This window comes from Oncorhynchus mykiss, chromosome 28, assembly GCF_013265735.2.
Source record: "Oncorhynchus mykiss isolate Arlee chromosome 28, USDA_OmykA_1.1, whole genome shotgun sequence".
NCBI lineage: Eukaryota > Metazoa > Chordata > Actinopteri > Salmoniformes > Salmonidae > Oncorhynchus > Oncorhynchus mykiss.
The window spans coordinates 6,611,800-6,634,135 of NC_048592.1; the positions used below are offsets into that span (position 1 = coordinate 6,611,800).

Genomic DNA, 22,336 nt, shown 5'->3' on the forward strand with positions numbered 1-22,336 from the left:
CCTAGAAACTAACTTCATTAAATAGTACCCGCAAAACACCAGTCTCAACGTCAACAGTGAAGAGGTGAGTCCGGGATGCTGACCTTCTAGGCAGAGTTCCTCTGTCCAGTGTCTGTGTTCTTTTACCCATCTTAATCGTTTATTTTTATTGACCTGTCTGAGATATGGATTTTTCTGTGCAACTCTGCCTAGATATCAAAACCCTGTCTATATATACAACCATATCAGGTTGGTCCCATTGTCAGCATCCCGGAGTCGCCTCTTCACTGTTGACGTTGAGACCTGTGTTTTGCGTGTACTATTTAATGAAGCTGTCAGTTGAGGACTTGTGAGGCGTCTGTTTCTCAAACTAGACACTTGTCCTCTTCTTTCAAAAACAAGGACATTTCTAAGTCAAATCAAATGTATTTATATATCCCTTCGTACATCAGCTGATATGTGTTGAATATGTAATTGTACCTTTTTTGCCTCTTTTTTGGCTTTGTTTTTTTCTTTCTCGTCTTTTCTCTTTTCTTCAGTGTCTCTTTTCTTCTTTTTCATCAGCAGCATTCCAATGTCAATTCCACTCTGTGTAAGAAAATGAAATGGAGGGCTTGAGATAAAGAGAGTGAATGAGAGAGAAAGCAATTCTGAGAAAGACACACAAACACTAGTCATACGTGGGTCAGCTGTTTGTTCACCTGCACCCAACCACAATTCCTAATAACACATTTTCAACCACAGGGGTGTGTCAGAAAAATTGGTGCTATTTTCACAGTGGAAATGGCACAAAACGACTGTTTTAATGAATAAATAAATACATTGTAGGTGTGACAAGGGCATGGCCACTCACTGGCTAATCAACGTGTTTCATGGCCTAAGGCCGTGTCCACGTCCTATTGGAGTTATCAGAAGCTCCTAGTTCCCAGTTGGAGATTTCAATTGAATGACCCCGAATCCAAGTCAGAATGACAAGTGGGAAACTGAGAAAATGTTGTTACCCGAGTTGCCGAGTTGTGATGTTTCACCACTGTCCTTTTACTCGTTCAACCAAAAGATGACGACAAATTCCTTATCAATATGAATAATGAAGCTAGTCTGACCATATTGTCAATGTTCAGCAAGCAAGCTAACTTCATTGTTAGCAAGCTATCTAAAATCGTATTGGTTGAAGAATTGTTCAGAGTACTAAAGCACATGAACACATCCACGTCAGACTGACAACTTCTCACAAGCAAGTGAAGCCAGCCTAATATGGCATGCCGTTGTCTCAAGTTCATTCATAGTCGTTGCGTTGTCATCAACTCTGAATATTCCTAGTAGAACCCTTCAACCAAAGAACCCTATGCACATTATTTTTCAGATGAGTACTGATTTTGCCTCTTATTATTACTGGAATGTTCAGAATTCTCAACTGACATTAATATTCTTAATTTCAATCAAATCAAATAACATTTTATTAGTCACATGCACCGAATACAACAGGTGTAGAACTTAGTGACATGCTTACTTACGAGCACCTAACTGACAGTGCGGTTTCAAAAAATACGGATCAGAATAAAAGATAAGTCATTAAAGAGCAGCAGAAAAAAAATAACAATATACAGATGAAGTCGGAAGTTTACATACACTTAGGTTGGAGTCATTAAATCTTGTTTTTCAACCACTCCACTAATTTCTTGTTAAAGGCACAGTCAACTTAGTGTATGTAAACTTCTAACCCACTGGAATTGTGATACAGTGAATTATTAGTGAATTAAACATTACTTGCCATGCACAAAGAAGATGTCCTAACTGACTTGCCAAAACTATAGTTTGTTAAACAGCTCGGAAAATTCCAGAAAATGATGTCATGGCTTTAGAAGCTTCTGATAGACTAATTGACATCATTTGAGTCAATTGGAGTTGAACCTGTGGATGTATTTCAATGCCTACCTTCAAACTCAGTGCCTCTTTGCTTGACATCATGGGAGAATCAAAAGAAATCAGCCAAAACCTCAGAAAAAAATGGTTGACCTCCACAAGTCTGGTTCATCCTTGGGAGAAATGTCATCTGTACGAACAATAGTACACAAGTACAAACACAATGGGTCCATGCAGCTGTCACACCGCTCAGGAAGGAGACGTGTTCTGTCTCCTAGAGATGAACGTACTGTGGTTGTGAAAATGTCAAATCAATCCAAAACAATAGCAAAGGACCTTGTGAAGATGCTGGAGGAAACGGGTACAAAAGTATCTATATCCACAGTAAAACGAGTCCTATATCGACATAACCTGAAAGGCCGCTCAGCAAGGAAGAAGCCACTGCTCCAAAACCGCCATAAAAAGCCAGACTACATTTTGCAACTGTATATGGAGGCAAAGATTGTACTTTTTGGGGAAATGTCCTCTGGTCTGATGAAAAAAAAATAGAACTGTTTGGCCATAATGACCATCGCTATGTTTGGAGGAGAAAGGGGGAGGTTCGTTCAGTTAAGGTGACCTAAACTGGGATATGCTTAACACCCCAGAAGTCCTGCAATCTAAGATATATGCCCTCAATCTCACACAAATGATCAAGGAACCCACCAGGTACAACCCTAAATCCATAAACATGGGCACCCTCATAGATATTATCCTGACCATCTTGCCCTCCAAATACACCTCTGCCTTCTTCAAAAAGGATCTCAGCGGTCACTGCCTCATTGCCTGCATCCGCTATGGGTCCACGGTCAAACGCTCCATAAAACACTTCTCCGAGCAGGCCTTTCAATTTGACCTGGCCCGGGGATCCTGGAAGGACATTCACCTCATCCCGTCAGTCGAGGATACCTGGTCGTCCTTGAAAAGTAATTTCCTCACTATCTTAAATAAGCATGCCCCTTTAAAAATAATTAGATCTGAGAACAGATATAGCCCTTGGTTCACTCCAGACCTGACTGCCCTCGACCAGCACAAAAACATCCTGTGGCGGACTGCAATAGCATCGAATAGTCCCTGGGATACGCAACTGTTCGGTGAAGTCGGGAACCAATACACACAGTCAGTCAGGAAAACAAAGGCTAGCTTTTGCAAACAGAAATTTGCATCCTGTAGCTCTAACTCCAAAAAGTTCTAGGACACTGTAAAGTCCATGGAGAACAAGATCACCTCCTCCCAGCTGCCCACTGCACTGAGGCTAGGTAACACTGTCAAAACCGATAAATTCACAATAATCAAGAATTAGTATAAGCATTTCTCCACTGCTGGCAATGCTTTCCTTCCTCCTGGCTAACACCGGCCAACAGCTCTGTACCCCCCCGGGTTACTTACCCAAGCCTACACAGCTTCTCCTTCACCCAAATCCAGATAGCAGATGTTCTGAAAGATCTGCAAAACCTGGACCAGTACAAGTCAGCTGGGCTAATCAATCTGGACCCTCTCTTTCTAAAATTATCCGCCGCCATTGTTGCAACCCCTATTACCAGTCTGTTCAACGTCTCTTTCATATTGTCCGAGATCCCTAAAGATTGGAAAGCTGCCGCGGTCATCCCCCCTCTTCAAAGGGGGTGACACTCTAGACTCAAACTTTTCTCTGTTATATCAACGATGTCGCTGCGGGTGATTCTCTGATCCACAGACGATTCTGTATACATCTAGCCCTTCTCTGGACACTGTGTTGACAAACCTCCAAACGAGCTTCAATGCCATACAACACTCCTTCCGTGATCTCCAACTGCTCTTAAATGCTAGTAAAACTAAATGCATGCTTTTCAACCGTTCGCTGCCCGCACCCGCCCGGCCGACTAGGATCACTACTCTGGACAGTTCTGACTAAGAAAATGTGGACAAGGTGTCTGGTTAGACTGTAAACTCTCCTTCCAGACTCATATTAAACATCTCCAATGTTGTTGTTTGTGTCGCATTGCTTTGCTTTATCTTGGCCAGGTCGCAGTTGTAAATGAGAACTTGTTCTCAACTAGCCTACCTGGTTAAATAAAAGTGAAATAAAAAAAATATAAACTCAATCCTATAGGAAATTGGTGAGCAGAACTGAAAAAGTGTGTGCGGGCAAGGAGGCCTAAAAACCTGACTCAGTTACACCAGCTCTGTCAGGAGGAATGGGCTAATATTCACCCAACTTATTGTGGGAAGCTTGTGAAGGCTACAAAAAAACTTTGACGCAAGTTAAACAATTTAAAGGAAATGCTACCAAATACTAATTGAGTGAATGTAAACTTCTGACCCACTGGGAATGTGACAAAAGAAATAAAAGCTGAAATAAATAATTCTCTCTACCATTATTCTGAATGCGAATCGTCTGGGTAGCCATTTGACTAGATATTCAGGAGTCTTATGGCTTGGGGGTAGAAGCTATTCAGAAGCCTCTTGGACCTAGACTTGGCACTCCGGTAGCGCTTGCCATGTGGTCGCAGGGAGAACAGTCTATGACTAGGGTGGCTGGAGTCTTTCACAATTTTTAGGGCCTATCTCTGACACCGCCTGGTATAGAGATCTAGGATGGCAAGAAGATTGGCCTCAGTGATGGAATGGGCTGGGCCATTGGCACTACCCTCTGTCGTGCTTTGAGGTCAGAGGCTGAGCAGTTGCCATACCAGGTTGTGATGCAACCATGCTCTTGATGGTGCAGCTGTAGATCCTTTTGAGTCTCCTGAGGGGGAATAGGTTTTGTCTTGCCCGCTTCACAGGTATCATGGTGTGCTTGAACCATGTTAGTTTGTTGTTGATGTGGACACCAAGGAACTTGAAGTTTTCAACCTGCTCCACTGCATCCCTGTCGATGAAAATGGGGGTGTGCTCGGTTCTCTTTTTCCTGTAGTCCACAATCATCTCCTTTGTCTTAAGTTGCATTTAGCAGTCACTCTTATCCAGAGTGACTTACAGGATCAATTAGGGTTCCAGGCCTTGCTCATGAGCACATTGTCAGATTTTTTTTACCAAGTTTGATCGGGGATTCGAACCAGCAAACTTTTGATTACTCGTCTAACGCTCTTAAGCACTAGGCTACTTGCTTATAGTCTGTATGTAATATCAAGACTCTGGATGATTCATATCGATGTGCTGCTACCTTCTCTTATGACCCAAAATAACTTCTGAACATCAGAACTGGGATTACTCAACACGAACTGGAAGAATGATTTCTCCTTTAACGAGTCCGATGAGAAAGATATACTGCTCTCCCGGGAACAGGCTCAGATCCCTGTCATTTGCATGAAGAAAAGACGGAGGAAAAGAGGACGCAGATCGGGGTGACCTTTGAGAATCTTTAGGCGAGCGAGCAAACTCCCACTTCCATCAATTCTACTTGCTGACATGCAATCATTGGAAAATGAAATTGATGACCTACGTTTACGATTATCCTACCAACGGGATATTAGAGCTTCTATCCCAAGCCATAAGACTGCTGAACAATTAATCAAATGGCCACCGGAAAATTACATTGACTCCTCCCCTCCATTTGTTTTGTACACTGCTGCGACTCACTGTTTATTATCTATGCATAGTCACTTCCCCCCTACCTACATGTATAAATGACCCCTAACCTGTACCCCTCCACACTGACTTGGTACTGATTACACTTGTATATAACTTCGTTATTAAGGGCTTGTAAGTAAGCATTTCACGGTAAGGTCTACACTTGCATTCGGCGCATGTGACAAAAACGTTTGATTTGATTTGATCGACTACACAACTTCTCCATATCACCAAAATGTTCCAAAACTGAGGTAGGGGTCCATTGTGGATTGAAACTACGAGTAATAACAAATGTAAAAAAGGTGTGACCAATATTGCCCTTGTCGTCAAGCAAGTTTCCAATTGTACTAATCATGTGTGTACTTGAAGCAACTGCCCAGTGTTTACAGATTTCAATGAGATATGACCTATAATTAATTACAATATGAGTGAAATCATTTTCCTTAAGAATTGTTTTTTAAAAAGCAGATTTTCTGTGTTGGAATGGTGTGGGCGTGTACCGGTCATAAAATAATCACACTACCTTCTCCTGCAGTGCGTCCAGGTAGAGCTGAGCGTTGGTATAGTACATTGTGGTGGAGGAACGGAAGATGGTGATACCTGGTATCTCTTTAGCCTGTGGGACAAACCAACACACAAACAGGGACTTCAATAGATGGTCATCTAAAAACTGTTTTGAAACCCACTGTTGAATAACCCACTCACACCCCCCTAATTACATATTACAGTTTTGTTTTATTGCTTTGGTCTTATTTTCAAAAGTATGTGATGAGTTTCCAAAACTCTTAGTACAAAGCTCCAAACTGGTAACACTTGTAACATGGACAGTCTTGCATTCAAAACCTTTCATTGTGCATTAATTTGGTTTGTTCACCACAGAACCACTGAAATCGTTGCATGACTCATCCATGAGGTGGTGTGCTCATGGGGATGGCAATCATAAATCTTCCACCTGTATTGTAATGATGTATTGTATTTTACATTAATGTAGTAGTCCAGTACATGGCTCAGTTTGTAAGAGCCTGGCACTAGCAACACCAGAGTTCTGTGGTCACATACCAAAAATGTTGTGACTTTGGATGAAAGTGTCTGCTACATAAATGGCATATATTACAGTACTGTATTGGCCAATGCAATTTTAGTAAAGCAGTGTGAACTCTGCATTGCATTGCATTGTAAAAGGCAAATACTTAATATGAACATGTGTTGCAATGTGAAACATGTATTTCTAGATGAAACACTGAATAAATTTGGTGAAAAGGGGACTGTATGATTTGGTGTTGGAGTTGGTCAGTTAAAAAATGTACTTGATGATCTGTTTTGAGTTCTGGACTAAAAGTTGTGAAAATGTACCACATGAAAATTGCACTAAAGCAATACAAAAAAAACTGTAAACTCCTCCGTCTCACCTCCTCATATGTGTCTGTATCCAGGTAGAGCTCAGTCCCAGGAACATGCCCCAGGATAGAGTACCTCGGCCTGGGAGAGAGAGTATGCACGCGAGAGAGAGAGAGAACAGATGTTATCTACTTTAAGAAGAAGAGAAACACAATGGTATTCAAAGTTGCGACCAGTGGGATTTTTGTATGGGACAAAATACAAACATTTTTGAGAAAGATATTTACTGGTTTCTTTTCATTTCGGTAAGAAATTTAAACGTAATGAAGGTTATTTGTTGATGCTAAAATGTAAATGTACCGATTTTAAGGTTGTATCATCTTATTTGGGGTGGGGTCGTGAGAAATTATTGTGAAAAAAATGGGGCCCCCTCTGAAAAAGTTTGAATACCACTGTTTTAGAAGGATTAATCTTACTCTCTCTCACAAGAAAACAAGCAAACACAAGCACGTGTGCTCATGCACACACACTCATGCAAACACACTTTTTGAAATTGTATAATCTGCCTTCCTTTTGCTGGACCCCAGAATGAGTAGCTGCTGCCTTGGGGATCCACAGTAAATACAAATAAAATACACTCAGACTCACAGTTGTGTTTTGAAGATGACAGTGAGCATAGAGAAGCCGATGGATGCACCTAGGCCGATGTCCAGGTTCAGTAAGATAGTACACACCAGCGTTACCAACCACACCAGCTAGGGGACAGCAGAGACACATGTAGTCAGTATGGGGAATACCCAGGAATCAGGGTTTCCCAAACCCCATTTGAGTCATATACGTCAATCTCAAGTTAGGATGCATGTTTTAGGATATAACTATAATGTGTATGAATGTGTAACTCGCCCCTCGGACTCCCGAGTGGCGCGGTGGTCTAAGGCACTGCATTTCAGTGCAAAAGGCGTCACTAGAGTCCCTGGTAGGAATCCAGGCTGAATCACATCTGGCTGGGATTGGGAGTCCATAGTGCGACACACAATTGGTTCAGCGTCGCCAGGGTAAGCCGTCATTGTAAATAAGATTTTGATGTTAACTGACTGACTAAATATACAGTGCCTTGCGAAAGTATTCGGCCCCCTTGAACTTTGCGACCTTTTGCCACATTTCAGGCTTCAAACATAAACATATAAAACTGTATTTTCTTGTGAAGAATCAACAACAAGTGGGACACAATCATGAAGTGGAACGACATTTATTGGATATTTCAAACTTTTTTCACAAATCAAAAACTGAAAAACTGGGCGTGCAAAATTATTCAGCCCCCTTAAGTTAATACTTTGTAGCGCCACCTTTTGCTGCGATTACAGCTGTAAGTCGCTTGGGGTATGTCTCTATCAGTTTTGCATATCGAGAGACTGACATTTTTTCCCATTCCTCCTTGCAAAACAGCTCGAGCTCAGTGAGGTTGGATGGAGAGCATTTGTGAACAGCAGTTTTCAGTTCTTTCCACAGATTCTCGATTGGATTCAGGTCTGGACTTTGACTTGGCCATTCTAACACCTGGATATGTTTATTTTTTAACCATTCCATTGTAGATTTTGCTTTATGTTTTGGATCATTGTCTTGTTGGAAGACAAATCTCCGTCCCAGTCTCAGGTCTTTTGCAAACTCCATCAGGTTTTCTTCCAGAATGGTCCTGTATTTGGCTCCATCCATCTTCCCATCAATTTTAACCATCTTCCCTGTCCCTGCTGAAGAAAAGCAGGCCCAAACCATGATGCTGCCACCACCATGTTTGACAGTGGGGATGGTGTGTTCAGCTGTGTTGCTTTTACGCCAAACATAACGTTTTGCATTGTTGCCAAAAAGTTCAATTTTGGTTTCATCTGACCAGAGCACCTTCTTCCACATGTTTGGTGTGTCTCCCAGGTGGCTTGTGGCAAACTTTAAACGACACTTTTTATGGATATCTTTAAGAAATGGCTTTCTTCTTGCCACTCTTCCATAAAGGCCAGATTTGTGCAATATACGACTGATTGTTGTCCTATGGACAGAGTCTCCCACCTCAGCTGTAGATCTCTGCAGTTCATCCAGAGTGATTATGGGCCTCTTGGCTGCATCTCTGATCAGTCTTCTCCTTGTATGAGCTGAAAGTTTAGAGGGACGGCCAGGTTTTGGTAGATTTGCAGTGGTCTGATACTCCTTCCATTTCAATATTATCGCTTGCACAGTGCTCCTTGGGATGTTTAAAGCTTGGGAAATCTTTTTGTATCCAAATCCGGCTTTAAACTTCTTCACAACAGTATCTCGGACCTGCCTGGTGTGTTCCTTGTTCTTCATGATGCTCTCTGCGCTTTTAACGGACCTCTGAGACTATCACAGTGCAGGTGCATTGATACGGAGACTTGATTACACACAGGTGGATTGTATTTATCATCATTAGTCATTTAGGTCAACATTGGATCATTCAGAGATCCTCACTGAACTTCTGGAGAGAGTTTGCTGCACTGAAAGTAAAGGGGCTGAATAATTTTGCACGCCCAATTTTTCAGTTTTTGATTTGTTAAAAAAGTTTGAAATATCCAATAAATGTCGTTCCACTTCATGATTGTGTCCCACTTGTTGTTGATTCTTCACAAGAAAATACAGTTTTAAATATTTATGTTTGAAGCCTGAAATGTGGCAAAAGGTCGCAAAGTTCAAGGGGGCCGAATACTTTCGCAAGGCACTGTAGGTCAAATAAAAAAATAAAAAAAGCTCTCACCAGGTCGACCTTATTGCTCTTCCAGAGTGCAGGAATGTCTTTAAACTGCATAAAAAGGCCTTTCAGGTTCACAAGCACTATACAGGCCAGGACAGCCTAGGGGACACACAAACACTCATCAGATCAATGGTGTTGTCTGTGTTTGGATGGTGTGGAGGTGATGGAGACATAGATACCTTGGGTAGCTCCTCAAATAGTGACCCCAGTTGCAGAATGAAGATCAGCACAAGTACTGAAGAAATCAGCCCCACAACCTGACAAAATGTACAAACACACACATTAGTTAGTGTGCACGTGTGTGTAAATATTAGCAAGTGGAGATACGTGTATGTGCATGCATGAGTGTAGGTCTTTGTGTGTTACCTGTGTCTTGCCCCCAGTGCTATCCTGGAGGAGGGTACGTGACGGAGAAGCAGCAATAGCGTGGCATTGAAAGAATCCTCCCACTATGTTACAGAGACCAATAGCTACCATCTCCTAGAAAGAGAAAAAGAAGACCAAGAGAGTGAGAGAGAAAAAGAGAGAGTGGGGGGAGATTAGAAGAATGGAGTGGCTCAATTAAATTGGGGTTTATTTACTTGTGGCCACGCCCAGTAAATAACTCCTTGTGCTTATTTGAACGTGTCAGCCATTAAACATTCAGGATCAAAGAGCTGTAAGCTGGTACACACACTGTGTGTTCCCTTCCTGTCTCACTCTTTCAGAGCAAAGCAACCCCAAGCACATGCCCCTGTTGGTCTGCCTGCATGCCAGTGTGTGTGTGTGTGTGTGTGTGTGTTTGTACGTGCATTTCCCACCTGGTTGCTGTCCACATTGTAGCCGTGTTTTTGGCCAAAGATTTTTCCCAAGGAGATGTTAAGGGCATATCCCACTATGCCTACTACGAATGCATCACCAACTACCGAACCCCACATACTAACGTCAGGTGACCTGGGAGCCTTTAGTCTAAGGATAAAGAGGAAAGGGAGATGTGGAGACAACAGCAGTGGAGAGAAAGGGAGAGGACGGAATAGAGGAGAATTATGTGGTTCAAAGACACTGTCAATATGTATCTCATTGATTACTGCCTCATCCAGACCCCTCCTCCTTCCCCAACACATCCCCTTGACTCTTGCTGCTGGTAACAAGTGTTGAAACATGTACACAAACAAATAATGACATTGGTGTTTAATTGTGTATCAATGCACAGGCTAAGTTATGATTGCTCAAAGTAACCTAAATGATAAACAAAGTGATAAAGGACCTGTAGGCTACCTGAGGTAAAGCCATGTCATGAAGAAAATGACTTGATACTTGAAAGAATGAAATGATCAATTTACACCAGTGACAATGATCAAGCCTATAAATACTATCTCCTCCATTCAGATAAGCTGCATTCAACAGCTGATGTTGAGCAGTAGCAGTAGCCACTTCTTACTGTAACTTTTGTCTTTGGCAGTCCTGCAATCTGAAGACCATGCAGAATCAGCTAAAACACATGTCCAAAACTGCCTTAGCAAATCTTGATGAAACAGGTTGACATTTACTGGCTGTTGATAGTTGTTTCACTGTCAACACACTTCTCTCTGCTCACTGTATCTGTGTTTCCTTATTTGACATTTTTATCTATTCGCTTTATGTAGCCCGGCCCACTCGACCCAGTTCCATTCACAACTTCTGTCAACGCTAGCGAATTACCTCAGAGTGGTAGCCAGCTAATAATTAAAAAACATGCATCATTAACACATCTTAACCTCTTGAAACTAGGTGGCACTATTTTTAATTTTGGAAAAATAATGTTCCCAAAGTAAACCTCCTATTTCTCAGGACCAGATGCTAGAATATGCATATAATTAGGATAGAAAACATTCTGAAGTTTCCAAAACTGTAAAAATATTGTCTGTGAGTATAACAGAACTGATATTGCAGGCAAAATCATGAGAAAAATCCAATCAGGAAGTGACTCTTATTTTGAAACCCCTGTCTTTCTATGCATCCCTTTTTCCCATTGAAAGGGATATCAACCAGATTCCTTTTTCTGTGGCTTCCCTAAGGTGTCTACAGCTTTTAGACGTAGTTTCAGGCCTTTATTTTGAAGATTGAGTGTAAACAACTTACATTGCGTCAGTGGCCAGCTGAGGGCTCTCAGAGGTAGTCATTTTTCCTCTTGCTCCTACTGAAAAGCCAACTGTCCCGGTTGATATATTATCCAATAGATATTTGAAAAACATCTTGAGGATTGATTATAAAAAACGTTTGCCATGTTTCGGTCGATATTATGGATATAATTTGAATTTTTTGTCGTGACCGCTATTTCCGGTGGATTTCTGAACATAACATGACAATCAAACGGAGGAATTTTGGGTCTAAAAATAATCTTTATGGAACAAAAGGAACATTTGCTCTCTAACTGGGAGTCTCGTCAGTGAAAACATCCGAAGCTTATCACGGGTAAACGGTTAATTTGATTGCTTTTCTGATTTTCGTGACCAAGCTTCCTGCTGCTAGCTGGACATAATGCTATCCTAGGATATCGATAAACTTACACAAACGCTTGTCTTGCTTTGGCTGTAAAGCATAATTTCAAAATCTGAGATGACAGGGTGATTAACAAAAGGCTAAGCTGTGTTTCACTATATTTCACTTGTAATTTCATGAATATGAATATTTTTTTGTAATATTTTTTACCGTTGCGCTATGACAATTCTCACGGATCCGGGATGGGTAGTTCCAAGATAAACAAGTAAAAAAATAAAAAAAACATGGCTCACATTTGGGAACACACACAAATGGCTCTTCGGAGGTCGGATGGTATCACCGTACCCCATCCGTCCATGAGTGATAATTGGGTGGATGACGTATGGGGACATTTTTCATTATGCTCTCCTTGGGAGTGGATGGTTCCGCTATGAAACATTACAAGAGTACAGAGGCCTATCACTACCTCCACAGTGGTAAGGTGGGCCGAGTTGTTCTTCACCTGGAGGAGGGAAAAGGATTGGTATTTGCAGAAGGCCGATGTTCAGCCCAGCCAATCAAGCAGCTCTTACCACTCTGCTTGGGTACTTGTATCCAACAACAGATGAGTAGAGATGTCTGAATTAATTATATCATGATTTATTGGTAATGTTAAAATGTATTTGTGGATCAACAGAACATATAATGCTTGTCATGTTGACCAATTTTAGGATTTTGTATGGTTCTGTCAGTGTAAAACTATCAAGCTCTCAACTAAAAGTACCACTTTTGCATGCGCCAGCATCGGAAATAGAAACACAATTGCAACTAACTCGCCATGATCACTGTGACATTCCAGAACAAGGCGAATAGGATGACTCTTTCCCAATGAACTACACCATATCACCTTCCCCTATCTTCCCTCTTCCTCTCCTCTTCTCCTGTGGACTCAACTGACCTTAGAACTCCCCTACCCACCCACAAACAATAACGCAAAAACACACACACACACTCATAAACACTCACCCTTTGGGGATCTGTCCGATGACGGCCACTTTGTATAGGCTGTGCAGTTTGCAGTAGTAAGAGATAAGTGTTGCTACTACGATCTGTAACATACACATAGACACACATAAGTTTTGCTGTGTTTCGGAAGCTTTGCTTTGTTCGGGATCCATGCACAAATACAGGCCGATTATTTAACACAACTAATCATTTTACCATATTTTATTGGATCAATGTGACTAACTGGGCACATGCACACACTGCAATACATACACTCCTCCGGAACATTAAACCGGAATATTAAACTGGAACATTAAACCGGAACATTAAACCGGAATGGTTTGGTGACATCAGCCATGGTGACAGCTTGCCCACTAGTGGTTTTCACTAGACGTGTCGTTCAAGAGACCAAAAGAGAGAGACAGGAATGAGGAGCAAAAGAGAGAGGTGAGAGACACAGAGAGGTGTTTCTGAGAGGTGTTTCCCTAGCACTACACAGCTGATTCAAATAACCAAGTTTGGTTAACCCTGGTGTAGAGGACTTACCGTTATGAGTTCTATTGGAACGGGCACAGGCATTTTCTTCTCATAGTAAATGTTGAGTTCTTTGACCGCTATGAGGACCGCCAAGGCCACAAGAGTTACCACCACGGCCGCAATGTTAGTCTCTGGCAGATGTCTACAGATATCTATTAGGAGCTAGAGAGACAGACAGAGAGAGATACAAAGAGAGAGAGAGAGAGACAGAGAGAGAGAGAGAGACAAAGAGAGAGAGAGAGACAAAGAGAGAGACAGAGAGAGAGAGAGAGCGACAGAGAGAGAGAGAGAGAGAGAGAGAGACAAAGAGAGAGAGAGAGAGAGAAAGAGAGAGAGAGAGAGAGAAAAAGAGAGAGAGAGAGAGAGAGAGAGACAAAGAGAGAGAGAGAGACAAAGAGAGAGACAGTGAGTGAGAGTGAGTGAGTTTCTGCATACATGCAGCAGTTGGAAAACATTTACAACTTTTGTATGTGTGAATCATCTGTTTCTGTGTTGTGTGCACTCACATAGACCTGAGACAGCGGTCCGGAGAAGCGTCCAACGCGGATCCCAAAGAGGCTTGGGAGTTGGGAAAGTACCACATGTATACCTGCTCCTGTCATGTAAGCACGTACCATGGGATCCGACAGGAACGTCACCGCAAAACCAAACCGAATCATGCCCAGCAGAAACAGAAAGATCCCACTCAGTAAGGTGGTGCTGGCTGCTATCTGTACTCTGGCGACATCACGGGCTACTACATCTATAACTTCAGTCCCATTGGTTCCATTTAGAATCATGAAGTTACTGTTTGGGGCCAGCCTCTCTGTCGTGGTGCCTATCATGATGCTGGTCACAGCAAATGCGCCTGAGAAAACACACACAAGATCATGGTAGGGAAATCATTAGCATATTCCTTTGACCAAATTATATTAAAACAGTCAAATTCTCTCTCTTTCTCCTTCCCCCCTTCCACACTCTGTCTTGCCTACGGAGATGTGTCTGGAGGTGCCAAAGATGCAGTACATGAGTACAGGGTAGAAGGAAGTGTAGAGGCCAAACACTGGGGGCACAGAGGCCAGCAGAGCATAGGCCAAACCTGGGGAAACATTACAGAAATGTCAGTCTTCATAGACTTCACAAAATAGATAGTTATCATATAGTATTCTCAGCTCAAAGAGATGCAACACTAACTTGAGATCAACTTGTGTAAATCAGGCTTTCACATACCTCAAGCATTGGTATCAATGAAAGATTTACAGGTGATTAAATGCAGTGGCTTAAAGTGACTAAGTACTCAGTAGTGTAAAGTACTATTTAAGTAATTTATATGGTTAGGCCTATCTGTGCTTAAATATTTCTATTTGTCACAACTTTTACTTTTACTCAACTACATTCCTAAAGAAAATAATGTACTTTTTAAAAATGTTCATTCACACCCAAAAGTACTGGTTACATTTTGAATGCTTAGCAGGACATGAAAACTGTCCAATATTTTAACTTATCAAGAGAACATCCCTGGTCATCCCTACCTCCTCAGATCTGGCAAACTCACTAAACACAAATGCTTCATTTGTAAATTATGTCAGATTGTTGGAGTTTGTTTTATGCTGCTGTCTGGTTGGTTTAATATAAGGAGTTTGATTCATAGCATAGCATTTAACTTTACTTATACTCAAGTATAGCAATTGGTACTTTTTCCCCCATTGTACTTATTGTAAGTACATGTTAAAATAAATAGTTTTAGACTTTTACTCAAGTAGTATTTTGCTGGTTAACTTTCACCTGAGTCATTTTCTATACATTTTGGTCAGGTATGACTATTTAGTACTTTTCCCACCATGTGTTGTTGATTTCAAGTTAGGATTGGGCCCTGTATGTCTGTTCAAACAGTAGAGGTGGTACAGACCCATAGGCAGGTGCATGATGCCAATGCTTATGCCAGATATGAGGTCTCCCAGTGCGTCTTGTCTCACTGAGTAACGAGGCAGCCATGACAGGATAGGTATAAAGCTCAGCACAGAACGCTTCAGCTTGGGCACTGAACACCTGCGAACAGGGGGAAGAGTTGGAGAAGTGGGGAAAAGAATAATACATTTTTGTTATCCATTTGTGACAACGGATGTGTTTCTGCTGTGTGTTGAATAGGGCATGCAGGCAACTCAGCTCCTTGAGTGCCACAGTGAGTGCAGGGTTTTGTTCCATTCCATCTCTTACACTTCTAATTAAACTAAACAGGAGTCTTACAGCTAGGCTGGAACATGAGCCAGCACACACGGTGACCATTCAGGACCAGGTTTCATCTCCTTTGGTGGCATATAGAGCCTGGTAACACTGTGTCATAGGGCTGTAGTTACAATCGAGGCGGGAAAGGGAGTAAGCCTACATAGGATTTTTAAAAAAAGGTGAAATTCTACAATTAAAATCAATGTTCTATCACATTGACCATATTATTGTGAGGAAGCACAATTGATTCGCTCAGATTTTGTTTAAATCACTTGCGCTGCTCGTGGTTTGAAGTCTACAATGTGTGTGTGTGTGTGTGTGTGTGGGGGGGGGGTGTAAGGCAGGGTTCCCCAACTGGTGGCCAACTGGACAAATTTGGCCCACGAGTGGTTTTATTTGTCATTAGACACAAAAGACTATAAAAACACCAGGAAATCAGCTCCAGTGATTTACATTTTTGAAATCTGTTCCCAAATATTCCCACTCATAGTATAGTGACATGATCATTTAAAATACTATTACTATAGACTATTACTTTTTTAATACAGTCAATAGCCTAAAGTTACTGCTATCTTACAAACTCATGTAACTGTGTTTATTAGTGTGCTTGCTGAAGGCAAGAACACTCTAGATTTATTACATACTCATGTTATTAGGTGTGCTTGCTGAAGGAAAAGCACAACTTTAGATTTCTGTCTTAGTCTTATTATTATAAATAAAGTTTGCTTTGCTACCACACCCACAACGGAAGCATCGCATTAGTGAAAACCAAGGCTGTATCTCTAGCTAGATATGTTTGCGTTGCGTCTGGGACAATTTGAGCATTTTAGCTAACCCTAACCGGGGTTAACTTTTACTAACCTTAATATAATTCTCCTAACCTGACACATTATTTTCCTAACCAACCACGTTAATTATTCTAACCTGCAGCGTAAGTTCTCCAAACAAAAAGTAACTTCTGCTAGTCAAAACTGGCAGACCTGGCCTGAGAACAGACTTGGTTTCCACTATGCGATACTGCCACAATCATGTCCTCGGATTCGCAGGTTAACACGTTAGAACAGACTCAGGGTCTGTTTCTGTGGTGCCAGAAATGCTAAAAGGCTCAAACCAGCAACTGGGTGAAAGTGGTGAAAACCCAGCAACTGACAGTAAAAACAAGATTTATCAACACAGAACATATGAATTGTTTAGCAAATTCGTGAGAAAATAGAATGTCTACATTGCACAGTAATATCGCCATTGCTAACATACTTCATTTATTTTAGGTATGAGGAGATTCTTCGTGATTCCTTAGTAAAAGTTATGAAATCTGAAGACACATTAAACCGATCATATTCTTTCAAACATGAAAGGTGCAATTTGCAGAATTCGCTCTGCCATTTCTTGGTTACTAAAATTCGAATAGTTTGCCAAAGTTGAGTTTATGTGGCAAAATGATCCATGTTTAGTGTTGAGAATCATTGAACCATCTAAACTGCTGTGATATTCCTTTTCAATAACCACAAAACATTGTATTTTCAGCTGTTTGAAGCTGCTGTACAAAACCCAAAGTAAAAGATGCAAAAACTAAACTTAAGAGCGGGAAGCATAGAAATAGCGCACATAGAATAGATTGACCGCAGATTAGACTTGTGTTCAACATGAATGACAGATCTATAACTCAGGTTTCTATGTGATTTGGTCAAGTAGCTCAAAATGTTACATATTACAGCTTTAACTTCGGCATGGTGTGTGAATCATCTTTCTTTGCCTTTTTAGTGCAATAAACATGATGGTTTCTTCAACACAGAAGAAGTCGCTGTTATGCCTGTATTGACATACCCAAACCCAACGAGGAAGTCTGCAGTGCTGAGAGCGGTTGTATGAAACCAGTCAGTACGCCAACAAAAACTAAAACGTGCAAACCCGCTCTTAATTTTAATTCAGTTTGACTCACCATCAGTTCTGTGTCTGAACTGTGTGTTAGAGGGCTTGCATACAGCTTTTTATATTGTGTATACTTTTTTAACTAAAACCAATAAATATTTACATGACGTAGCCCTTTCCATTCACATTCACTGTCATCCTGTATACAGGTTGAAAATGGCACATTTTGTCATTGATTAGTGCCTCAATTGGAACGCAGTAGCTGGACAGTAACATCCTATGCATGACGTAGGAATTCAAGTTTTCCACTTCACAGCTCTGTATGACTTTTGACTGACAGCTGCTATAAACTTGAGAACCGTGTGACAAGAAGATGCTCCGATTCCTCCCACTAATTGGGCTACTTTTACACATTTGTTGTTGTCTGAGGGAAATGCTGTAAATTGAGAAGAGTCGATGTGTTCAAAAAGATGAGACATTGAGGATTCTAGACCGCGTTGATGTCATACAATCAAACCACACACCCATGAGTCTAAATTTCGTCACATTTCCATATTTGAATTTAATTTACAGCATCAACGTTTATGATTGTTATGCTTAATCCACAGTTGCAAGGATCTTATACACTGGGTTGTCCTGAACCGAATGAGCATGTGTTTGTCGTATTGTGAATACAATTTGCTGTGGAACACGTACTTGAATGCTCTCATGACTCCATTCTATGTGCACAAAAATTACAATCTGTTTCTCTGAATTGCCTTGTGAAAGCCTACCACTGTAAGATTGTATTTTATAACTTAGCTAGCCATGTCCGCAATAGAATAAGCTTTCAAATGATGCCCACGTGCTCATGCAGCGATGACATAACTCCTTTGCATAGAGTTATCAGGCTGTTGATTGTTGCCTGTGGAATGTTGTCCCACTCCTCTTCAATTGCTGTGCGAAGTTTCTGGATATTGGCGGGAAGTGAAACACGGTCGTACACATCGATCCAGAACATCCTAAACATGCTCAATGGATGGCATGCCTGGTGAGTATGCAGGCCATAGAATAACTGGTTCAACTTCCACGAATTGTGTTCAGATCCTTGCGACATGGGGCCGTCCATTATCATGCTGAAACATGAGGTGATGGCAGCGGATGAATGGCATGACAATGGGCCTCAGGATCTCATCATAGTATCTCTGTGCGTTAAAATTGACATGAATAAAATGCAATTGTGATCGTTGTCCATAGTGTGTGCCTGCCCATACCATAATCCCACCGCCACCATGGGGCACTCTGTTCACAATCAGCAAACCACTCGCCCACACAACGCCATTCATCCTGTCTGCCATCTGCCCGGTACAGTTCAAACCGGGATCCATCCATGAAGAGCACACCTCTCCAGTGTGCCAGTGGCCATCAGTTACGACACCAAACTGAGGTCAGGTCAAGACCTTGGTGAGGACAATGAGCACGCAGATGAGCTTCCCTGAGACAGTTTTTGACAGTTTGTACAGAAATTCTTTGGTTATGCAAACCCACAGTTTCATCAGCTGTCTGGGTGGTTGGTTTCAGACGATCCTTCAGGTAAAGAAGCCGGATTAGGAGGTGCTGGGCTGGCATAGTTACACGTGGTCTAATGTTGAATATACAGCCAAATTCTCCAAAACGACATTGGAGGTGACTTGTAGTAGAGAAATTAACAAAAATCTCTGGCAAATTCCAGCAGTCAACATGCCAATTGCATGCTCCATCACAACTTTGTGCTGTGGGACAAAACTGGACATTTTAAAGTGGCCTTTTATCGTCCCCAGCATAAGATGCACCTGTGTGATGATCATGCTGTTTAATCAGCTTCTTGATATGCCACACATGTCAGGTGGATGGATTATCTTGGCCAAGGACAAATGCTCACTAACAGCAATGTAACCAATTTTGTGCAACATTTTTGGAGAAATATGCTTTTTGTGCTTATGGAACATTGCTGCAATTTTTTATTTTAGCTCATCTTGCGTTTATATTTTTGCTCAATACCCACTCAAAAAGACAGCCAAAAGGTTGATAAATTCCCAATGTGTCACTGCGCTTTTAACCATTTTAAAGCACAACAAAGTTCTGTGCTGATTATTTAAGCAAATATGATCTCCACAGACCTGCAACATTTGCTTGCTATCTTGAACATGCACACTTTCTATGATTACATAAGAGGACATTTACAGTAAACTTCAAGACAAATGTGTCAATTAATGTCTTTCTAATTTTAAGGTTGAATAAATACTTGTAACGGTTTTCTTGTGGTGAAGGAGAGGCGGTGTCACGATTCTTCAAAGTCGAACCCAGAAGCAGACCAGGACAAGGAGAGTAGGAAAAAGGTGAGTATTTATTTACAAGTGAATGGGTAGATATATCCAGGTGGTGTAGCGGGTAGCGGTGATGAGTTGATGGGAGTAAATAGGTGGATCCAATGGGGAAGCGGAATCTTCTGACGACCAGGCGGGAATGGGGTAAATGATCCGGGTGAGTAACTGAAGACAGAACAAACAGAGGTAAGTTCAAGGCAAGCAATACGTAACAAACAACAAAAACAACTTCTATCCAACTTGAGGCTGATACTCTGGCACAACATACTGTTCATGGCTAACGATCCGGCAGGGAATGGATGTCAGGTCCGGGCTTATGAAGAGGAGAGATGATGATCAGGACCAGGTGTGCAGATAGCTGATGGGATACAGGTGCGGATAATCAGAAACCCCAACTGGCTACATTGCCCGGCAACCAGACAGGGTGCGTTCCAGGACGCCGGAAAAACTCTCCAGGACAGAACATAGGCAAAAAACAGACTCAGGAAAAGGGATTCGTGACAATACCCCCCCTCCGACGAACGCCACCGGGCGGACTACCCGGAGCGCCAGGGTGGAGGCGGTAAAAGTCACGAAGCAGGTCATCGTCAAGGATCTGACGCCGAGGAATCCAACTCCTCTCCTCAGGACCATATCCTTCCCAATCCACTAAATACTGGAACCCTCGACCCCGCCGTCTGGAGTCCATGATGCGGAAGGAGAACCTTCCTGGCCCGATGCCAACGACGAATGTGGGCCTGGACAGAAGGGACCGAAAGATCCCTCTCCTGAGAAGGAAACAAGGGAGGTTGGTATCCGTACAGGCATTGGAAGGGGGACATCCCAGTGGCAGATGAAGGAAGGGTATTATGGGCATACTCGACCCAGGGTAATTGAGATGACCAAGAGGTGGGATCAGAGGAGACAAGACAACGCAGCGTGGACTCCATCTTCTGGTTGGCTCTCTCCGCCTGACCATTAGATTGGGGATGAAATCCAGATGTGAGACTGAATGTAGCTCCAATGGCCAAACAGAAGGATTTCCAGACAGCAGAGGTAAACTGAGGACCACGGTCAGAAACAATGTCACAGGGCAACCCGTGGACCCTGAACACCTCCCTAACCAGTATCTCGGACGTCTCAGTGGCAGAAGGCAGCTTGGAGAGGGGAACAAAGTGGGCAAACTTGCTGAATCTATCCACAATGGTCAGAATAACCATGTTACCAACAGAAGAGGGCAACCCCGTGACAAAATCCAGGGCCAGATGCGACCAAGGTCGTCGGGGAATAGGTAGGGGGTGAAGAAGCCCAGAGCTGGCCCGATTGGTACTCTTATTCTGCGCACAAACAGGACAAGCGGCAACAAACCTCCGGGTATCTTCTCCCATGGCAGGCCACCAAAATCGTCTGCGCAGTAGCGCCATAGTCCGAGCAACACCAGGGTGACAAGCTATCTTGCTGGCGTGGGACCACTGAAGGACAGCAGAACGAACCGACTCAGGCACGAACAACCGACCGGGTGGACCGTTACCGGGCCTGGGCTGTGTCCGAAGAGCCGCCATCACCTCCTCCTCAATCCTCCATGTAACGGCTCCCACGTCAACGTTCTGGGGAAGAATCGTCTCAGTCTTGGCCTCACTCTCCTCCGTCTTGGAGAACATCCGGGACAGGGCGTCCGCCTTCCCGTTCTTCGACCCAGGTCGGAACGTCAGGGAAAAATTGAAGCGTCCAAAAAACAAAGCCCACCGGGCCTGACGAGAGTTGAGACGTTTAGCCGATTGCACGTAAGCCAGATTCTTGTGGTCAGTCCAGACCACAAACGGTTGCTCCGCTCCCTCCAACCAGTGACGCCACTCCTCCAAGGCAAGCTTCACAGCGAGAAGCTCCCGGTTACCCACATCGTAGTTTCTTTCAGCTGGAGAAAGACGACAAGAGTAGAAGGCGCAGGGATGGAGTTTACCGTCAGTGGAGCTACGCTGGGACAGGATGGCGCCCACCCCCACATCAGACGCATCCACCTCCACAACGAACTGACGGGAAGTGTCAGGTTGAGAGAGAATCGGGGCGTTGGTGAATCGGCTCTTCAAATCTAGAAATGCTCGGTCTGCCTCAGGAGACCAACAGAATTTTCTGGTGCAAGACGTCAGTACAGTTAAAGGGGCGGCCACCCGGCTGTAATCACGGATAAACCTCCGATAAAAATTTGCAAACCCCAGGAATCTCTGGAGCTGCAATCTCGAACCGGGCTGGACCCAATCCCGAACCGCCCGAACCTTCTCTTGGTCCATCTTGAGCTCTCCCCTGGAGATGATGTAACCGAGGAAGGACGTCGTGTGGGCGTGAAAATCACACTTCTCAGCCTTCACGAACAGACGGTTCTCCAATAACCGCTGCAGGACCTGCTTGACATGCTGAACGTGGCTAGAAA

General features: G+C 42.8%; 1 protein-coding gene across 1 annotated transcript in view; it reads right to left on the minus strand.

Moving 5' to 3' along the window:
- LOC110508402 (solute carrier family 26 member 6) overlaps window positions 1-22,336 on the minus strand; it is a 35,964-nt gene that overhangs the window by 8,625 nt on the left and 5,003 nt on the right. Inside the window, exons 2-14 of the mRNA XM_036966719.1 lie at window positions 15,399-15,538; window positions 14,478-14,588; window positions 14,017-14,357; window positions 13,520-13,672; window positions 12,995-13,077; window positions 10,330-10,477; window positions 9,896-10,009; window positions 9,709-9,786; window positions 9,533-9,628; window positions 7,420-7,526; window positions 6,843-6,912; window positions 5,957-6,049; window positions 460-567 (exon numbers count right to left, since the gene is read on the minus strand). Coding sequence (XP_036822614.1) covers window positions 460-567; window positions 5,957-6,049; window positions 6,843-6,912; window positions 7,420-7,526; window positions 9,533-9,628; window positions 9,709-9,786; window positions 9,896-10,009; window positions 10,330-10,477; window positions 12,995-13,077; window positions 13,520-13,672; window positions 14,017-14,357; window positions 14,478-14,588; window positions 15,399-15,538 — 1,642 coding nt within the window. The remainder of the gene's footprint in view (window positions 1-459; window positions 568-5,956; window positions 6,050-6,842; window positions 6,913-7,419; window positions 7,527-9,532; window positions 9,629-9,708; window positions 9,787-9,895; window positions 10,010-10,329; window positions 10,478-12,994; window positions 13,078-13,519; window positions 13,673-14,016; window positions 14,358-14,477; window positions 14,589-15,398; window positions 15,539-22,336) is intronic.